We start from the raw sequence: 18,541 nt of genomic DNA, 5'->3' as shown, positions 1-18,541 counted from the left end.
GTTTCGTTTCCATTTGATTGAAAAGCCTAACATTCTGATCCACCTCTTGCGGACCAAATTTGGAGCATTTCAAACATCCACTTCTTTTTCAATCTCAATTATTGACTTTATGAAACTTCCTTTTTTAATATATAAGATTGTGTCCCAACTTTTATCCTTTAATAAGCTTTTGTTGAAATTTTGTTTAAAAAAACCTTCTTTTATGGTTTCAATCAAGCCTNATATATATATATATATATATATATATATATATATATATATATATATATATATATTTATTATATTTTACTTTTTAAAATATGTCATGACAACTACTCTGTCCATAGATAGATGGAGGAATTAATCAAGAGAGTTGAACTATTTAATCGAGACAGACTTCTTTTAGAATATGTTGTTGGAGGGCAAATGAACGAGGAGGTTTTCAAGCGAATTCCAGTGTCAAGGAGTTTTGAGGACGATGAGGACGATGATGTTTACTATAGAAATATGGTAATTTTGAATGGATCGATTGTTCTATTTCATTATCCATTGAGATGGGATGAAAGAGAGTTCGACATTTGGGAGATGAACTCCTTATGGCAGAACCCCTAATGGATGCTAATGAAGGGTACGTGATTTTGTACAATACTCGAGCCCAACAGTTAACCTAATCTGAATGATTTCAAACATGTAACATAATCCATGTAGAATTACGAAAAAATTTGGTTTTAGGGTAACAAAAGCACACTACAATTTTCTAGTCTACTTTACACAGACGACATATATAGCTTTCAGTCCATCACAAACACAACATATATGACTTTAATATAGCCTAAAATAAAACCCTTGAACTTCTGCAAAGGTCGGTAACAACTTGGGATTTGGGATGACATCACGAAGCGAGAAGCATGTCGTTGAGAATCAAAATAATGAGATGGCATACGACACTGCATTTAAATGACCTTGGCTTAAAGCAGAGGCAAGTTCGAGTGTTAGGACTTGGTTTAGAGTAGAACCAAGTTAGCTAGAGATACAATCGAGTGAACATACACGTACATAAGATGTGTATGGTCGAACAAACTTAGTTTCTATATGAGTTGTATTCAGTCGGCGATCGACGAAGGAGAACCTCGCTTAAAGTCCAACAAAGCTGCAAAGTCGAGCGAAAAATTATAATAGGGTTTGAGTTTCTTTTAAAATTTATTAAGATCATATCAAAATCATGATGAAAAATAGGACCGTGACATCGAACAACGTAGAAATATAAAAGTATTTATCTTTCTAGGAAATGTATAAATTAAATTAATAATAAAATTATTGAAGAAAGAGTTAGTTATGGAACAAGAAGACCATGCCGTGTCCAAGGGACAGCAATTGGACACGTGTAAATCATGAAGTCCTGAGTGCTCTAGTCTTGGCCTATGGATCTGTGCCGGTTTACAATGTCGATTTGTCATTTGATGATGATTTTCTATATTTCGAAATCGGTGACCACTAGCATGGTTTACTTTGCCTCACGGTTCTTCGTAGGGACATTTTACTATGTAACCGAGCGACTAGAGAGTTTCGAAAACTATCGTCGTCGATTCTCCTCCTCATTGAACTCTCGGATGAGCTCGACGGGCACCGTTCGTCCACGAACACCGTTAGATTCGTGTACGATTTGAAATCTAGGGATTTCAAAATAGTTTAGGGTTGTGAATTTTGTGGAAGGACGTGACTGTTTTTACCGAGTAAGAATTTATGATTTGAGCAAAGATAGATGGAGAGAAATTGAGACCCCTATTGGTGGTCATGTATTATGGGAGCCTTCCTTTGAGATGTATCACCAAGAAACATATTATTGGTGGGCAGATACGGAAGAAGGGGTCGAAATTATACAATCATTTGACATGGGCGAGGAGGTTTTCAGGCGAATTCTGATGATGGAGAGTTTCAAAGAGAACTGCGAGAGGTATAGAGGTATGAGGGTTTTGAATGGATCGATTGTTCTATTTCATTACATTGCCGTTCTTTTTTCTTTTTTCTTTTGATCGTCAGTATGTCAGAGATTCGGATTTGACTTTTTAATGTGGTTCCATTTTATTTCTTTGTTAAATAAAATGCAATAATACCTAAATATATTAAACATCCATGATCTTTTTGTGGAGTTTCTGATGGGCCGAACTAGTTTCATAATGGGCCGAAAGCCCACTAAGAGAGGTGACAGGCCCATTCTTCCTCCACGAACGGAGCCCTAAAATAGGCTCGGAATGAAGTTTTAGTTCCAAGCTAACAGTTACTTGTTTCTCCTCTCCCCGCCGCTACGGCTACACGCAGAGGCATCTCATCTCCGATTGAGTCCCGATGAGGAAACGTTTAGTAATCTGAACAAAATGGAACATGGAGGGTTTCGTCCATTGCTGGCGCTCCCGATGGCTTATCGCTGAGGTTGAGGAACCAGCTGTTCCATGCCAATTCCAGGTAGATGCTAGGCATTCTGAGGGACTCATTTCCTCTCCGATTCATCTCTTCAAATCGTTTCTGAAAATTTGTTTTCTGTGTGAAATCATTTCTGAAAATTTGATTTCTGTGTGAAATCGTTTCTGAAAATTTGTTTTCTGTGTCGAAACGTTTCTGAAAACTTGTTTTCTGTGTCAAATCGTTTCTGAAAATTTGATTTCTGCGTGAAATCGTTTCTGAAAATTTGTTTTCTGTGTGAAATCGTTTCTGAAAATTTGTTTTCTGTGTGAAATCATTTCTGAGAATTTGTTTTCTGTGTGAAATCGTATCTGAAAATTTGATTTCTGTGTGATATCGGTTCTGAAAATTTGTTTTCTGTGTGAATCGTTTCTGAATAAGTTACCATTTCGGCGATCTGTTTGTTGTTGTTAATGGAGATTTGATAGATCTGAAGCGATTAGTAGCGTGGGGAATTCTACGAATCGATGGTCTAGTAGGGAATGAGTAAACATATCACATGCATATGGGAGTTTCATGCATGCATCACACAACATCCTGGCATACTTCATAACATATCATAACTAATATCACATGTGTATTATATCATAGTATAAACATAACTTCAAATATATGTAGGGGTCACAGTCGCTAACTATCTTTCGAACTAGCTTCCTCTAAGTCTAGTTCAACCTACTCTTCTAAGTCTAGTTCAANTTTTCTGTGTCGAATCGTTTCTGAAAATTTGTTTTCTGTGTGAAATCGTTTCTGAAAATTTGTTTTCTGTGTGAAATCATTTCTGAAAATTTGTTTTCTGTGTCGAATCGTTTCTGAAAATTTGTTTTCTGTGTGAAATCGTTTCTGAAAATTTGATTTCTGTGTGAAATCATTTCTGAGAATTTGTTTTCTGTGTGAAATCGTATCTGAAAATTTGATTTCTGTGTGATATCGGTTCTGAAAATTTGTTTTCTGTGTGAATCGTTTCTGAATAAGTTACCATTTCGGCGATCTGTTTGTTGTTGTTAATGGAGATTTGATAGATCTGAAGCGATTAGTAGCGTGGGGAATTCTACGAATCGATGGTCTAGTAGGGAATGAGTAAACATATCACATGCATATGGGAGTTTCATGCATGCATCACACAACATCCTGGCATACTTCATAACATATCATAACTAATATCACATGTGTATTATATCATAGTATAAACATAACTTCAAATATATGTAGGGGTCACAGTCGCTAACTATCTTTCGAACTAGCTTGAATCTCCTCTAAGTCTAGTTCAAACTGCTCCTCTAAGTCTAGTTCAACCTATGCTAACCTATCGCTAACTATCTTTCGAACTAGCTTGAACCTACTCCTCTAAGTCTAGTTCAACCAATGCTAACCTATGACATTGAGTTAATGTATAATGTACTATTCAGATCATCCGTGAGTATAATTAAATATACTTATAACTCACAAGTAACTTAAATTGACCTCAATACTTCATAAAAGCGTAAAAATCGGCTCCGGACTGTCCAAAATGTTGAAAAGGGTCCCGAGGCATCAAATTGAGGTGTCTAAGCGGAGGAAAGCAGAGCGCAAGGACCTTGCGGCTGATAAGACCGTCTAGAGTGGAGCCAAAGGGGTCAGAAGTGGCTCAGGCCGGCGTCAGTTGGGTTATGTTTGAATTTGTCTAATAGATCCTTTTTTTTTTTTAGTATTATATTTATTTAGCTTATAACTTTAAAAAGGAAAGTTCATACAGTTATGAACACATTTAAATAAACACATTTAAAAGTTTATAAACTTAGTTTTAGGGACTAAAATAGACCAATTTCACATGGTCGTTGAATAATTTATTGGAATTGGACCTAAGAGTAAGAGTCCATCAAGGCTTTGTTTTTTTGTTTCGTTTCCATTTGATTGAAAAGCCTAACATTCTGATCCACCTCTTGCGGACCAAATTTGGAGCATTTCAAACATCCACTTCTTTTTCAATCTCAATTATTGACTTTATGAAACTTCCTTTTTTAATATATAAGATTGTGTCCCAACTTTTATCCTTCAATAAGCTTTTGTTGAAATTTTGTTTAAAAAAACCTTCTTTTATGGTTTCAATCGAGCCTAAGAAATATGGTAATTTTGAATGGATCGATTGTTCTATTTCATTATCCATCGAGATGGGATGAAAGAGAGTTCGACATTTGGGAGATGGAGAAGGATGAATCTGGTGGGATTTTATGGTCAAAACTGCTGACAATTGGGCCTCTTTATGGAATTGAGAATCCACGGGTGTTTGTGAGTTCTGATGAACTCCTTGTGACAGAATATGGATGCTAATGAAGGGTAAGTGATTTTGTACAATACTCGAGCCCAAGTGATTTTGTACAATACTCGAGCCCAACAGTTAACCTAATCTGAATGATTTCAAACATGTAACCTAATCCATGTAGAATTACGAAGAAATTTGGTTTTAGGGTAACAAAAGCACACTACAATTTTCTAGTGTACTTTACACATAAGTCCATTTCACAAACACAACATATATGACTTTATATAGCCTAAAATAAAACCCTTGAACTTCTGCAAAAGTTTGTAACAACTAGGGATTTGGGATGACATCACGAAGCGAGAAGCATGTCGTTGAGAATCAAAATAATGAGATGGCATACGACACTGCATTTAAATGACCTTGGCTTAAAGCAGAGGCAAGTTCGAGTGTTAGGACTTGGTTTAGAGTAGAACCAAGTTAGCTAGAGATACAATCGAGTGAACATACACGTACATAAGATGTGTATGGTCGAACAAACTTAGTTTCTATATGAGTTGTATTCAGTCGGCGATCGACGAAGAAGAACCTCGCTTAAAGTCCAACGAAGCTAGTTGAACGAAAAATTATAATAGGGTTTGAGTTTCTTTTAAAATTTATTATGATCATATCAAAATCATGATGAAAAATAGGACCGTGACATCGAACACCGTTAGAAATATAAAAGTATTTATCTTTCTAGGAAATGTACAAATTAAATTAATAATAAAATTATTGAAGAAAGAGTTAGTTATGAACAAGAAGACCATGCCGTGTCCAAGGGACAGCAATTGGACACGTGTAAATCATGAAGTCGTGAGTGCTCTAGTCTTGGCCTGTGGATCTGTGCCGGTTTACAATGTCGATTTGTCATTTGATGATGATTTTCTATATTTCGAAAGATATTTCGTTGTTGGACGAAGATCAAATTGTTTATTCCTTCCCTGAATCCCGATCTTCCACTGCCTGCCTTCCTCTGATGGATAACTCCTTTCTTTCCCCTGGTGACCTCTAGCATGGTTTACTTCGCCTCACTGTTCTTCGTAGGGACATTTTAGTTTGTAACCGAGCGACTAGAGAGTTTCGAAAACTATCGTCGTCGATTCTCCTCCTCATTGAACTCTCGGATGAGCTCGACGGGCACCGTTCGTCCACAAACACCGTTGGATTCGAGTACGATTTGAAATCTAGGGATTTCAAAGTAGTTAGAGTTGTGAATTTTGTGGAAGGACGTAATTGTTTTTACCGACTAAGAATTTATGATTTGAGCAAAGATAGATTGAGAGAAATTGAGACCCCTATTTGTGGTCATATATTATGGGAGCCTTCCTTTGAGATGTATCACCAAGAAACATATTATTGGTGGGCAGATACAGAAGAAGGAGCCGAAATTATACAATCATTTGACATGGTCGAGGAGGTTTTCAGACGAATTCTGATGATAGAGAGTTTCAAAGAGAACTGCGAGAGGTATAGACGTATGAGGGTTTTGAATGGATCGATTGTTCTATTTCATTACCCATCGAGAGGGGATGAAAGAGAGTTCGACATCTGGGGATGGAGAAGGTTGAATCTGGTGGGGTTTCATGGTCAAAGCGGCCGACAATTGGGTTATTTCTGGAATCGAGAAGTCATTGGTGTTTGTAAGTTCAAACCAATGAAGGGCAGGTGATTTTGTACAATGCTCGAACCCAACAGTTGAAAGAGCTTCCTATTAAAGGACACCTAGCGAGGTTCCAAGCTACTCTTTTTGTTAAGAGTTTGACGTCGGTGAAAGAGTAAATAACCTTAAATATGAAATTTGAATCTAAGCTTTAGCTCTTACACCAAATCATCTACTTTTGAATCCATGTTTTATCTTTTACGCAGAATCATCTCCTTCATTGAATGTGAACTTTTCTTTCTTATTGACTGATTGTAAAGACGGATAGTCTCACATGCATTATTGTGCTATGTTGTTGAAGTTCAAGTAGTCTTAAAGCTAATGAGAAATAGTGAACAATAGCACCAACTTATTTCGNAGAAGAAGGAGCCGAAATTATACAATCATTTGACATGGTCGAGGAGGTTTTCAGACGAATTCTGATGATAGAGAGTTTCAAAGAGAACTGCGAGAGGTATAGACGTATGAGGGTTTTGAATGGATCGATTGTTCTATTTCATTACCCATCGAGAGGGGATGAAAGAGAGTTCGACATCTGGGGATGGAGAAGGTTGAATCTGGTGGGGTTTCATGGTCAAATCGGCTGACAATTGGGTCTATTTCTGGAATCGAGAAGTCATTGGTGTTTGTAAGTCCAAGCCAATAAAGGGCAAGTGATTTTTGTACAATGCTCGAACCCAACAGTTGAAAGAGCTTCCTATTAAAGGACACCTAGCGAGGTTCCAAGCTACTCTTTTTGTTAAGAGTTTGATGTCGGTGAAAGAGTAAATAACCTTAAATATGAAATTTGAATCTAAGCTTTAGCTCTTACACCAAATCATCTACTTTTGAATCCATGTTTTATCTTTTACGCAGAATCATCTCCTTCATTGAATGTGAACTTTTCTTTCTTATTGACGGATGGTAAAGACGTATAGTCTCACATGCATTATTGTGCTATGTTGTTGAAGTTCGAGTAGTCTCAAAGCTAATGAGAAATAGTGAACAATAGCACCAACTTATTTCGATTATAGATAAGCAATACATCATGTTATTTGTATCGAACTAACATTATTGCATTGCATGAGAATTGAAGAGCTCAGAAAATGAAGCTGTTAGCGCAATTGGATTATGAAAGATTGCAGTTGATAAGGGTGACACCATCGTCATCGATGCACATAACAATCTCCGTCAATAGGACTTGGCCGGTCGATGCTGTTTTACATCGAAGAACGGGATTATTCTTGAAATGCTTTACGATGGCATTTTCCACTCTTTGCTTCGACTTGGAGGCCCCGTTTGGAACTACTCCTTGAACTCTTAGAGCGCTAAGGAGGTCGATATTGTGCCTCAAATTTATGGATGTTTGGAAGTAGGCTGCCTCATCGAACCTACTTTCCGAGCAAATCCCATGTGTGTTCCACTCATGACCCCAAAACCATTTGTGGTTTCCAGTTATCAGATTTGGCCAAACTACATTAAGATCGTTTTCTAAATGCGCAATCTAAAACCCAAACACAATGAACTTGTTATAATTTGCACCTCTAATAAATTGAACTCGAATAAATGCATGTTTTAGTTTTACCTGATTAAAATCAAAGGAGGTGCCGGGGCAATTAGTTACAGAGTTTCCTCTCTTCTGAGGCCACAAACCATGGATGGTGAAGGATTTTGTCCCTCGTCCTACGCATCGTCCTGATTGTAAAGCACAAACATTGGGTGGCCATTGTTGAACAAACCAGAAGTTATAGGGATCAAAATTGCAAAGGCAAATAGGAGGAAGATTTGTGTGTTCGGAGTTGCCATTGCTGAAAGTCGTATGGGAGCTTACAGTTGAAAACGTATGAAAGTGGCGTCTACACGACATCCCCATTGCTAGCATACATGAGTTATCTCGTTTTAATCATTATTCATCATCATACTTTTTCCAGTTTTTTGAGTATAACCATTTGAATTCTTTTTCGAAGTTTTTAGTATAACAATTTAAAAGATCTCCTAAAACGAGACCTATTTCAATGTCATGAAAATTTAAATACATGTTAATTATATACGGTAACAACTCAATCCCACCATTAGTAGATATTGTTCGCTTTGATCCGTTACGTATCGCCGTCGTGAGACTAACGAAGATACGTAATGGGTCAAAACAGACAATATCTGAACCGTGAACTGACAGCTATAGGTAACGAAATAGTGTGGACATTACGTATCTAAGATTAAACAAATAGTTTAATTCAAATTTGTGGACATTATCCCTTAATATTTGAATGTAACTGAATTGAACTAAATGAATTGATAGAAGACGTGTCAAATGTGGCGGCTAAACAATATTGCTCCAAAATATTTGAACGTAAGAGAATTGATGTGACACTCGAGTAAATAAGGGATACATGAATAAACTGATAGCAGATTTAAATGAGAGTGATCCCGAACGTAGGATGACTAGAAAAGACTTAAAAAATTGACAGTCACTCCTTATACTAATGAGGTGCACTTTTCTTTTTTGTGGCTCGATCACACGAATTCCGTAGTTAAGCGTGCTTTATTTGGATCAATTCTAAGTTGGGTTTCCTCCTGAAATATTTTCTAGGATGCATGTGAGTCGGAACAATGTTTTTTAAAAGGACTCGTGTTGGTTCATAGAGATAGTGTTCCTGTTAGAAGCAAGGAGTAAATAACTTGACCATATCGCAGGAAAATGTCATGGTTATCGAGTGTTGAATTTTAATTCTAAATCCTATCCTAATCTTGAGTATGAGTCATTACCATTGAACTAAATGAATTGATACCAGACATGTCGAATGTGACGCTAAACAACGTTGCTCCAAAATATTTGGGAGATATTTTGATATTCTTCCTCTAAATATAATTAAATGATAGGATTAGATCTACATTCTAATCCAAATCTCTTATTTTAATTTGGAAATTTTCAATTTAATATGAGGTTGAATTCGACCTATGTGGTAATTCGACCTATGTGGTTGAATTGTGAGCCCACATAGGTCGAATTGGATTTAGAGGAGCCGATCGAAGCTAGTTTTAAGGATAGTTAGTGACTCCTAGTCAGGCCATACAAAGAAGTGACTATTCATTGGATGACCTGACTACTGTATGAATGGTACATGCCATGTGGCTGTGGCCCCAGCACATATCGTGATTTCCGTAAAGTATGTTGTACATTCCCTATGAGACATTTAAAAGCCATGTTATATTAAGAACGGAAGATAAGACAAGTGTTATGTATGCATGTCTTACAAGACGTTACTTGTGAAAAGAATGGAGTTATGAGTTANTTTCCTCTATTTTCTTTTCTTTTCTATTTTTATTTACTGATGGATTATAGTTAGGGGCATAAGCGTAATTGAGCTTTACCTTTTGACAAAGATGTTAGAACCCGTGGACATTTGTGTAAAAAAAAGTCGAGTGTGGGCCAAAAATAAAAAATATGTATAATTTAAAGGGCATCTATGTAATTAGGTTTTTTTTCCCCTATTTGCAATATACCTAACATTATCTCTATCCATCTATTTATTTTGGAATTTTATTTAATTTTTTATTTACAAAAAAAACCCGAATAAAAAAAAATGCTCAGTAGACAACTAAACGAACCTTCCCACGTGAAAGGCAAATCCACGAGAAATGTAACAAAATCATCCAACAATATTCAGATAAAGTCATGCACGGTAACAATATCAAACAAAATACAAATAGTAGTGAGATTTAAAAAGACTCGACCAAAGATAGGATCTTGGATATGGTTCCATATTTCTTCAAATATCTGAATGGTCGGGTAGCTTAGTGTGTAACAACTTTAAATTTCTACTTACCGAGAGTTGCTACTAACTCTCATGTTTTGCTAAAATGCGGAATCTAACTCTTAAAATGAAACCTCGATTTTACTATAAATGTTGAAAACATTTAAACATCTTCTAACTTTGGAAAACTGTCCGTTTTATGTGTTTCAAACGAAATACTCGAATTAAAAAAAAAATTACAAAGTAAAATAATTTAAAATGATGAAATGCAAGATAACCTATTCCAACTTAAGACTAGGAGTTTAAATATGCATCTATCCTATGCACGTGTCACAGTCTCTACTCAAGATATCGCAGTCATCCATAGATGAGATACTCAGTAAGTGACCCCACTATAGGGGCCATACATAATGCAATCACATGTAATCATGCTCTAAGGACCTATCTCTATTTCATCTCGTATTAGGGGTGACCTTCAGTCTCGAACTACTATGGATGTGTAGTACTTCTCTACACACGACCCACACGTACGATTGTGGATCCCTAGGCGGCTTGCACACCCTCTGGACCCTCTCTGTCAAGCTAGTTGTCTGTAGTAACGTCTGGAGGTCAACAGAACCCCTAGTGTCATGCTCCCCCATGATCATCGTGCTCATCATACTGTGCGCAACCGCACTCGTCATCTTTAGGGGAAGTATCCCTATGATTATGTACATATAACATACATGAGATCCCTCTAATTCCCATCTTAACATCTCGTCTGACACAACCCTTTAGTCTTATCTCTTCGTTATATTAAGTAATACATACTTGTTGGATATTTATATTAATATCATTTTTATGCTCTTAGGGTTGTGTCCTAGGTCGATCTATCGACATGATGCAATATGGTACTCATCATCATATAACATGCTTAATATGAAAAACATCAACCTATTAAGATAAAAGTCATGCAATCATCATACTCATCATAATGTCATTAAGTACGTCAAACATATCATGTACGTTATACATCGAAATATATAAATTATGTACATTATCATGCATCACAGCTCAAACATCATACTTATGCATCATCATAGCTCATACATCATCATACAACTATGGTATGACACCATGCAATACATCTCATACATCTTAAACTTAAGTGTAGCACATACAATTTCTAGTTTGTCCTATGGTAAGGCCACTTACTTGGTTGGCCTTCACATTGACCGAAGTCCTCTCTAATTTAATTAACGTAGGCTCCCGTTTGTAGAGAGCTGCTCCAAAAGTTTTTGGAGTTCATTTCCTATCACACCGTTCGTCACCTTCCTTTAGTATTTCACAATTAAATGAATAATCAATTAATAAATGTGAAATACGACTCTAAAATGACATAAATTACCTTAATCGGGGTCGAAAACGGGTCCTGGAGGGTCGAAGTGTTAGAAACTGGGCTAAAATTGAAAAGTCGAGCCAAAATCAGCCGAGAAGTCGACAGCGAAGCCGCTGAGCCGAAAGGTTGCTTATGCAGCTGGGTGACACGTGGTAGCAACAAGGCGAGCCACGTCGTGTAGTGACGTCAGGTCGGGGCGCGGGTTGCAATTCGAGTCGCGTTTGTAGGCTGGCTTATTGGGCTTTGGTTTGCGGGCTGGGCCGCAAGTGAGTTTGGCTGTAGACTGGTTTGGTTGGGGAGGAGAACGAAGCACCCTTTATAAGGGTGTGGAAACTTCTCCCTAGTAGGCGTGATTTTTGGTTGGGGAGGAGAACGAATCACCCTTTATAAGGGTGTGGAAACTTCTCCCTAGTAGGCGTGATTTTTGGTTGGGGAGGAGAACGAATCACCCTTTATAAGGGTGTGGAAACTTCTCCCTAGTAGGCGTGATTTTTGGTTGGGGAGGAGAACGAATCACCCTTTATAAGGGTGTGGAAACTTCTCCCTAGTAGGCGTGATTTTTGGTTGGGGAGGAGAACGAATCACCCTTTATAAGGGTGTGGAAACTTCTCCCTAGTAGGCGTGATTTTTGGTTGGGGAGGAGAACGAATCACCCTTTATAAGGGTGTGGAAACTTCTCCCTAGTAGGCGTGATTTTTGGTTGGGGAGGAGAACGAATCACCCTTTATAAACGTGTGGAAACTTCTCCCTAGTAGGCGTGATTTTTGGTTGGGGAGGAGAACGAATCACCCTTTATAAGGGTGTGGAAACTTCTCCCTAGTAGGCGTGATTTTTGGTTGGGGAGGAGAACGAATCACCCTTTATAAACGTGTGGAAACTTCTCCCTAGTAGACGTGTTTTGGGGAAGAGAACGAATCACCCTTTAGTGGAAACTTTTGTGTTTTAAAAACAAAAAGAATAATATCTGGTAGTGGTGGGCCTGAACCGTTACAAATAGTATTAGAGCCACCCTTTATAAGGGTGTGGAAAACTTTTGTGTTTTAAAAACAAAAAGAATAATATCTGGTAGTGGTGGGCCTGAACCGTTACAAATAGTATTAGAGCCACCCTTTATAAGGGTGTGGAAAACTTTTGTGTTTTAAAAACAAAAAGAATAATATCTGGTAGTGGTGGGCCTGAACCGTTACAAATAGTATTAGAGCCACCCTTTATAAGGGTGTGGAAACTTTCTGTGTTTTAAAAACAAAAAGAATAATATCTGGTAGTGGTGGGCCTGAACCGTTACAAATAGTATTAGAGCCAGACACCGGCGATGTGCCACCGAGGTTGCTAGGCTTTAAAGGACAATAGCGTAAAATTTTCTATTTTTAATATCTTCTAACATTCTCTTTGTTCACTTTGAGTGGAAGTTCTCACCGCTTTGCTTTAGGCTTCCCAAATGGCCTCACACCAATGGAAATAGTATTCCTTGATTATAAACCAATGATTATTCCCTAAATTAGCCGATGTGGGACTTTCATTCAACACATAATATCATTTATATTAACAATAATTTTTTAAAAAATAGAAAGACCTATCTATTATTATCGATTGCATATCATAAGCTTCATTAAACAAAATTGATTTATATATTTAGAAAGGAAGTTTCATAAAGTCAATATTTGAGATTGAAAATGCTCCAAATTTGCTCCGCAAGAAGTGGATGAGAATGTTAAGTCTTTTCAATCAAATGGAAACTAAACCAAAAACAAAGCCTTCATCGCTCTTACTCAATTATTCGAGTTATAAATTCTCTCCAACCCAACTCAATATAACTTTTTATTCGGGAGAAGAATTTATATTTTAAAATTAACAGTAAATTTTAAATTCAACTTAATCTAGTTTCAATACAACACGTAAACTAACTCAATCTATAAAATTTTCATTTATTTAAACTCAATTCAGCTCGATTTGAATTGGGTTGATCGAATTTTTTCGAGTCATTAAATCTTGTAACACCCCTGTGATTTGTATTATTTAGAACAAATCCTTATAAGATGGTATCATCATAAGCATTAACAGTAGTTTTATTCTTTCAACTAATCACGAGTCGATAATATGAAATTGCTTACATTTGCAATCTGTTACGATGTATGCATGACAACATCGTAAATATATAAATATAAAAAATTAAAAAAAAATGTACCTAAAAAGTGTAGATGNTGACAATAGATGGTAAAAGATATTTAGAGTATTAAAACAATTAATGTTGACCAAATAAAATTTGATGATTAAGATTTGTCTCAAAAATGAAGAAAGGTTTGGTTGATAGTTTTGATGGTTAATGGAAAAGTCCTCAACTTTTCACCAATTCAAACCTAAGTGCAATATAATCTTCCCAATCTCATCCTTCTACCCTGGTTCTCTCGAACGTGTTCGTAGGTCAAGTTGGATTAGACGTTTTTTAAGATCGAATTTAATTGTTCGAATTGTAAATATTTTCAACGAACGATGAACCCAACCCAACCATAAAATTTCTGGGTTCCGTTGGCTCCAGTTATTTGAATTATTTATTCAAATTTTTGTTTTTAATAAAAATAAAATGTTAATTAAAAAAACATTTATTTATTTATTTTCAAATCTTATTCTCGTTAAAAATTATTTTGAAGAGTGGTTGGAGAATAAATAATTAAATAAAAATGTATGTATAGTCGGTAAATTCAAATCTAACCATCAATTCAATCAAGAGGGTTCGAGCTTAACGACACAATCCAAACTTTCGAAGGAGCCCAGTTGTATTTTTTCTTTATTTTATTATTTTTAATTTCTATCTCCGTATTGGACAAATAATGAAATTTGAATTTTTAGAAACTCCGTTGATAAAAAAAATTTCATGCAGAGAATCGGATCGCCACAACATTACGAGAAATCTCTGTCTCGAACCGCAGTAATAAAGAAGTATTATGAAAATAAATAATGATGATTATATAGAAAATAAATAGAGATTATTTAATTGATTAACTTTCCAAATCTCATTCAAACCAACACTAATCTTTTCATGTAGAACAAAATACATCTTTTTCAAACCCTTTTCACTTTAAAAAAACACAAAAAAACAAAAAGGGTTCAAAATTTTTAAGCAGAAATATCCAAATTTTATGAACATTTGGAACAATTTCAGCTATTTCTAAGAACCCAGATGAACAAATGATGAACAAATGATGAACAAAAACAAACTGTTCATAGCAAAGAACTCATAAACACAGTTTTGAATCACAGCCTTTGATTTTGAAACCAGCGGCTTTGATTTGAACACAAAAACTAAAGCCATCGTGGACCGAAAATGGTGGGAAGAAGAGTTTGGTGAAGCAGCAATATGCTTCAGTTTGTGTTTCAATATGAAAATCAAGAGTTTTTGACTGCCGGATTTGTTGTTCTTCCTTCCATTTCTCTGTTCATAGTGCTATTCAATCCACCCATAACAAGCATTTTCTAATCAAAATGCCTTTTCCAAGTCAATAAAGTTTGGTTTTCAGCTCTCTATATATACTTAAATTTGGAGTTTAACTTCAAAACGGATCCCAATATTGCATAAGTGTTCTTCTTTTTCACACTTTTTGTGTAGAAAGTGAAGAAAAAACATTAAGAAAATGCATCAACCAACCCATTTCCTCATCTTTTTCATGTCATTTCCCCTGTTTTCTCTCTGTTTTGGCAGTTTCCATGTGTACCCACTTCCTGTTTCTCAATATCATGATCAAATTTATGGTCATTATCCAAAACCCAGATGGAACACGGGTTTTTACGGCTCGATGACGAGGCAGGATCGAGTAAGCTCGCTTTCGGGTTCGCCAAAGATCGTGAATGTGGTTGATTTTGGAGCTAAGGGAAATGGACAAGATGACAGTAAGGTACACCCCATTGAACAGCCCAAGCTTAAGCTCATCGCTAACAGATATTGTCCTTTTCAGGCCGTTACGCCTTAGTTTTTGTTTCGTTTGGTTACTCAGTGTTCATGAATGCATGTTTTAGGCATTTGAGCTAGCTTGGAAGGAGGCTTGTTCTTCTAGTAAGGCAATGATTTTGGTGCCTAAAGGCAGGACATATTATCTTAAGCCAATAACTTTTTCAGGTCCTTGTAGATCTCCTTTGACACTAAAGGTGAGAGTATAAGCATAATTTTCAATATCATATTTTTGGAAAATTTTGTGTTCATTTCTTTGTTCTTCTCATTGTTAGATCGATGGAATGATCAAAGCTTCTCCAAGAATGTCGGATTACGATGACGATCGACGACATTGGCTTAAATTCGAAGGCGTCGACAACTTTGTTGTAGAAGGCAATGGTATCATCAATGGAAATGGCAAAAAATGGTGGCAAAACTCTTGCAAAGTGAACAAAGAACTTGTAAATCCATCACTACTTTAAACAACTATGTCTCATATTATCAATATCATTAGCTTATGATTGTTTTTCTCTTGGATTCTTTTGCAGCCTTGCAGGGGAGCACCGACGGTTCGTCGCTATCCTTATGATCTTCGAAAGCGTTTTCGACGTCGTTTAATCGAAAATGTTCATCTGGTTTTCGTTTGTGCAGGCTGTAACTTTCTACCAATGCATCAACTTGGTTGTGGCTAACCTGAAACTAGAAAATGCACAGCAAATGCATCTGACATTTCAGAAATGCACCAATGTCCAAGCTTTGAATCTTCGGGTCGTCGCCCCGGAGAATAGTCCCAACACGGATGGAATTCACGTCACGGAAACTCAAAATGTTATAATAAGGAATTGTGTCATTGGAACAGGTGAAAAAAAGTTGGTCGATTCAAAGAAAATGAAACAAATTCTATATTTTGTTGATGTGATATCCCACGTTGGTTGGGGAGGAGAACGAAACACCATTTATAAGAGTGTGGAAACCTTTCTCTAGCAGACGCGTTTTAAAGCCTTGAGGGAAAGTCCGAAAGGAAAGGCTAAAAAAGAACAATATCTGTTAGCGGTGGGTCTGGGCCATTACAGTTGATTTGAATTTTTTTTTTTTTTTTTTTTTTTCAAAGGGGATGACTGCATTTCTATTGTAAGTGGGTCAAGAAATGTTAGAGCAATGGATATCACTTGTGGGCCAGGACATGGAATTAGGTATTCATTCAGCTGAATTTGAAGCATTTTTTGTAGTGTTTAATGATGTTTTTGTCTCATGTTTTGAATGTTTTTGGTTTGGTTTTTTGTTTGCATTTCAGCATTGGAAGCTTAGGAGCTGGAAACTCAGAAGCTGAGGTTTCAAATATAAGAGTAGATAGAGCACTGATATCAGGAACCAGTAATGGGGTGAGAATAAAGACTTGGCAGGTACGTGAAGCCTACCATTTGTATCGCCGTCAACTTTTCGGTTTTAAAACGTATTTGCTAGGGAGAGGTTTTCACATCCTTATAAGAAATGCGTGGTTCCTCTCTCCAACTGACGTGGGATCTCACAATCTACCTCCCAGTACACTATTCGGTGTCTGACTTTGATACCATTTATAATAGCCCAAACCCACTGCTAGCAGATATTGTTCGTTTTGTCTCATGATTTTAAAACACGTCTACTAAAGAAAAGTTTACACATCCTTATAAGAAATGGTGGGATTTCGCTCTAACCCAATAGGAATCGGTGGTAGTGTCCTATGGAGATAACCATTTGCTCCACATGTATCATTAAAAGTATAGGAATTCTAGCTTTTCCTACCTCCACTTGAACGCTGAGGGTGATTTGAACACCAATGGCTGTTTGTTTGGTGTCACTGATGGGTCCATTACTTGTTTAGTGGGTGTAGTTCAATGCTATTTGTCAAAGTTAAAAGCATGTGTTCAAACCAATTAAATAGAGTAAAGAATAACATAACAAAGTTAATTCAGTTGGTGTACGGAAAAAACGAACTATATTTCAAAAGTTTCAATGATATTCTTAAAACGTTTTAAAAAGTTTCAAAATTTATCAGTTTTAGATGGAAATTGTTAGAACTTGTTTCAAAAATACCCTTAAACTCCATCAAATTTTTTAAAAGTTCAAAAATACACTATCCATTAGTACCATGTTTTACCCGTTTGTTTATGGAATTTTTTTTATTAATAATTAATTTTTATAATTGAAAGGAGAAATTTCATCCCTTGTATTATAACACCTAAACTTTCTATTTCGAATATTTTCATTTGATTTTGGTTGCCTTTCAAATTTTGATAATGAATGGGATATGTGCACAGGGAGGTTCTGGATATGCTAAAAACATCATGTTTCAAAACGTTGTCATGAACAATGTGAGCAATCCAATAATTATAGACCAGAATTACTGTGATAAAGAAGAAAAGTCATGCCCACAACAGGTAAAAAATTGGGGCCGAAATCTTTGATCTGCTTTGAACTGAACTATATAGATACCTAGAAAACAAAAGCACAGGAGTTATTTAGGTTTTTGTTGCTCTCATGGATGCAGAATTCAGCAGTGAAAGTAAGCAATGTGGTGTACAAGAACATTAGAGGAACAAGTGCTTCTGATGATGCCATAAGATTTGATTGCAGCAAAAGCTCCCCTTGTCAAGACATTTCCATGCTTGGAGTTCATCTAGTTAGACAAGGAGATGATGTTGCTACAGCTTCCTGTGAGAATGTTAGGTTGAAAAATAGATGGAAAGTTTATCCACAGTGCTCCTCATAAGTTGGAACACTTTAGTAAAAAAGGGCGGTTGTTCGTGAAGATTTCTACAAAAATATCCCTAAAGGCTTGACTCGTCTCGATTACGAGGAAGCCTTTGACCTGCTTCCGTAGCTGTCCTTTTGTTGAACTATGTATATGCATTTAACACTAAATCTTTCCTTTTATAGTATTATAGTACCATAGTATTCGAACCTACGAAAAGGCAATACCAGTATTGCCTCGCCCATTGAACTATGTTCGAGTCGTCTCATTTTACACTTCTATACACATATATATAATGCATTTTCTTTTTCCATATGTTGTATTTCTTCCTCCAAGCAATTTCATTCTGTGATCCAAGNCAGAAAGGGCGGTTGTTCGTGAAGATTTCTACAAAAA

At 36.4% G+C, this 18,541-nt stretch overlaps 2 protein-coding genes, 1 long non-coding RNA gene and 2 pseudogenes across 3 annotated transcripts; 4 read left to right on the top strand and 1 right to left on the bottom strand.

Annotated features, from left to right (window-relative positions):
• Window positions 1-1,330: 1,330 nt before the first annotated feature.
• On the top strand, window positions 1,331-4,746 carry LOC111791888 (annotated as a pseudogene).
• On the top strand, window positions 2,258-4,192 carry LOC111790021. Its single transcript, XR_002814434.1, has 2 exons — window positions 2,258-2,442; window positions 3,919-4,192. It is a non-coding gene; the product is annotated as an uncharacterized LOC111790021 (long non-coding RNA).
• A 736-nt stretch (window positions 4,747-5,482) lies between the features above and the next one.
• On the top strand, window positions 5,483-7,181 carry LOC111791887 (annotated as a pseudogene).
• A 226-nt stretch (window positions 7,182-7,407) lies between these two features.
• LOC111791885 (ribonuclease MC-like) lies at window positions 7,408-8,229 on the bottom strand. The gene is made up of 2 exons (XM_023673388.1): window positions 7,942-8,229; window positions 7,408-7,860 (listed from the first exon to the last, which is right to left on the bottom strand). Exons 1-2 carry the CDS (start codon window positions 8,227-8,229, stop codon window positions 7,486-7,488), a joined length of 663 nt encoding a protein of 220 aa, XP_023529156.1. The 3' UTR covers window positions 7,408-7,485.
• Window positions 8,230-15,118: 6,889 nt separating this feature from the next.
• Window positions 15,119-18,482, top strand: LOC111791623 (polygalacturonase-like). The gene is made up of 9 exons (XM_023673029.1): window positions 15,119-15,379; window positions 15,501-15,629; window positions 15,708-15,875; window positions 15,963-15,983; window positions 16,066-16,273; window positions 16,526-16,607; window positions 16,709-16,817; window positions 17,712-17,831; window positions 17,942-18,482. The coding sequence occupies exons 1-9, from the start codon at window positions 15,119-15,121 to the stop codon at window positions 18,161-18,163; spliced, it is 1,320 nt and encodes a 439-aa protein (XP_023528797.1). The 3' UTR covers window positions 18,164-18,482.
• The last annotated feature ends 59 nt before the right edge of the window (window positions 18,483-18,541 follow it).

The sequence above is a fragment of the Cucurbita pepo genome, chromosome LG03 (assembly GCF_002806865.2).
Source record: "Cucurbita pepo subsp. pepo cultivar mu-cu-16 chromosome LG03, ASM280686v2, whole genome shotgun sequence".
In the NCBI taxonomy this organism is placed as follows: Eukaryota; Viridiplantae; Streptophyta; class Magnoliopsida; order Cucurbitales; family Cucurbitaceae; genus Cucurbita; species Cucurbita pepo.
Note: the sequence above shows the minus strand (reverse complement) of the source record. Positions and strands in the feature narration are given on the sequence as shown.

Excerpts from the sequence above, each read along its gene's own strand:
- LOC111791885 (XM_023673388.1), bottom strand. The coding sequence starts at position 8,229 with ATGGGGATGTCGTGTAGACGCCACTTTCATACGTTTTCAACTGTAAGC. Across the intron at positions 7,861-7,941 it reads CCTCCTTTGATTTTAATCAG|ATTGCGCATTTAGAAAACGA; the intron begins GTAAAACTAAAA and ends TTTGGGTTTTAG.
- LOC111791623 (XM_023673029.1), top strand. The coding sequence starts at position 15,119 with ATGCATCAACCAACCCATTTCCTCATCTTTTTCATGTCATTTCCCCTG. Across the intron at positions 15,380-15,500 it reads ATGGACAAGATGACAGTAAG|GCATTTGAGCTAGCTTGGAA; the intron begins GTACACCCCATT and ends TGCATGTTTTAG. Across the intron at positions 15,630-15,707 it reads GATCTCCTTTGACACTAAAG|ATCGATGGAATGATCAAAGC; the intron begins GTGAGAGTATAA and ends TCTCATTGTTAG.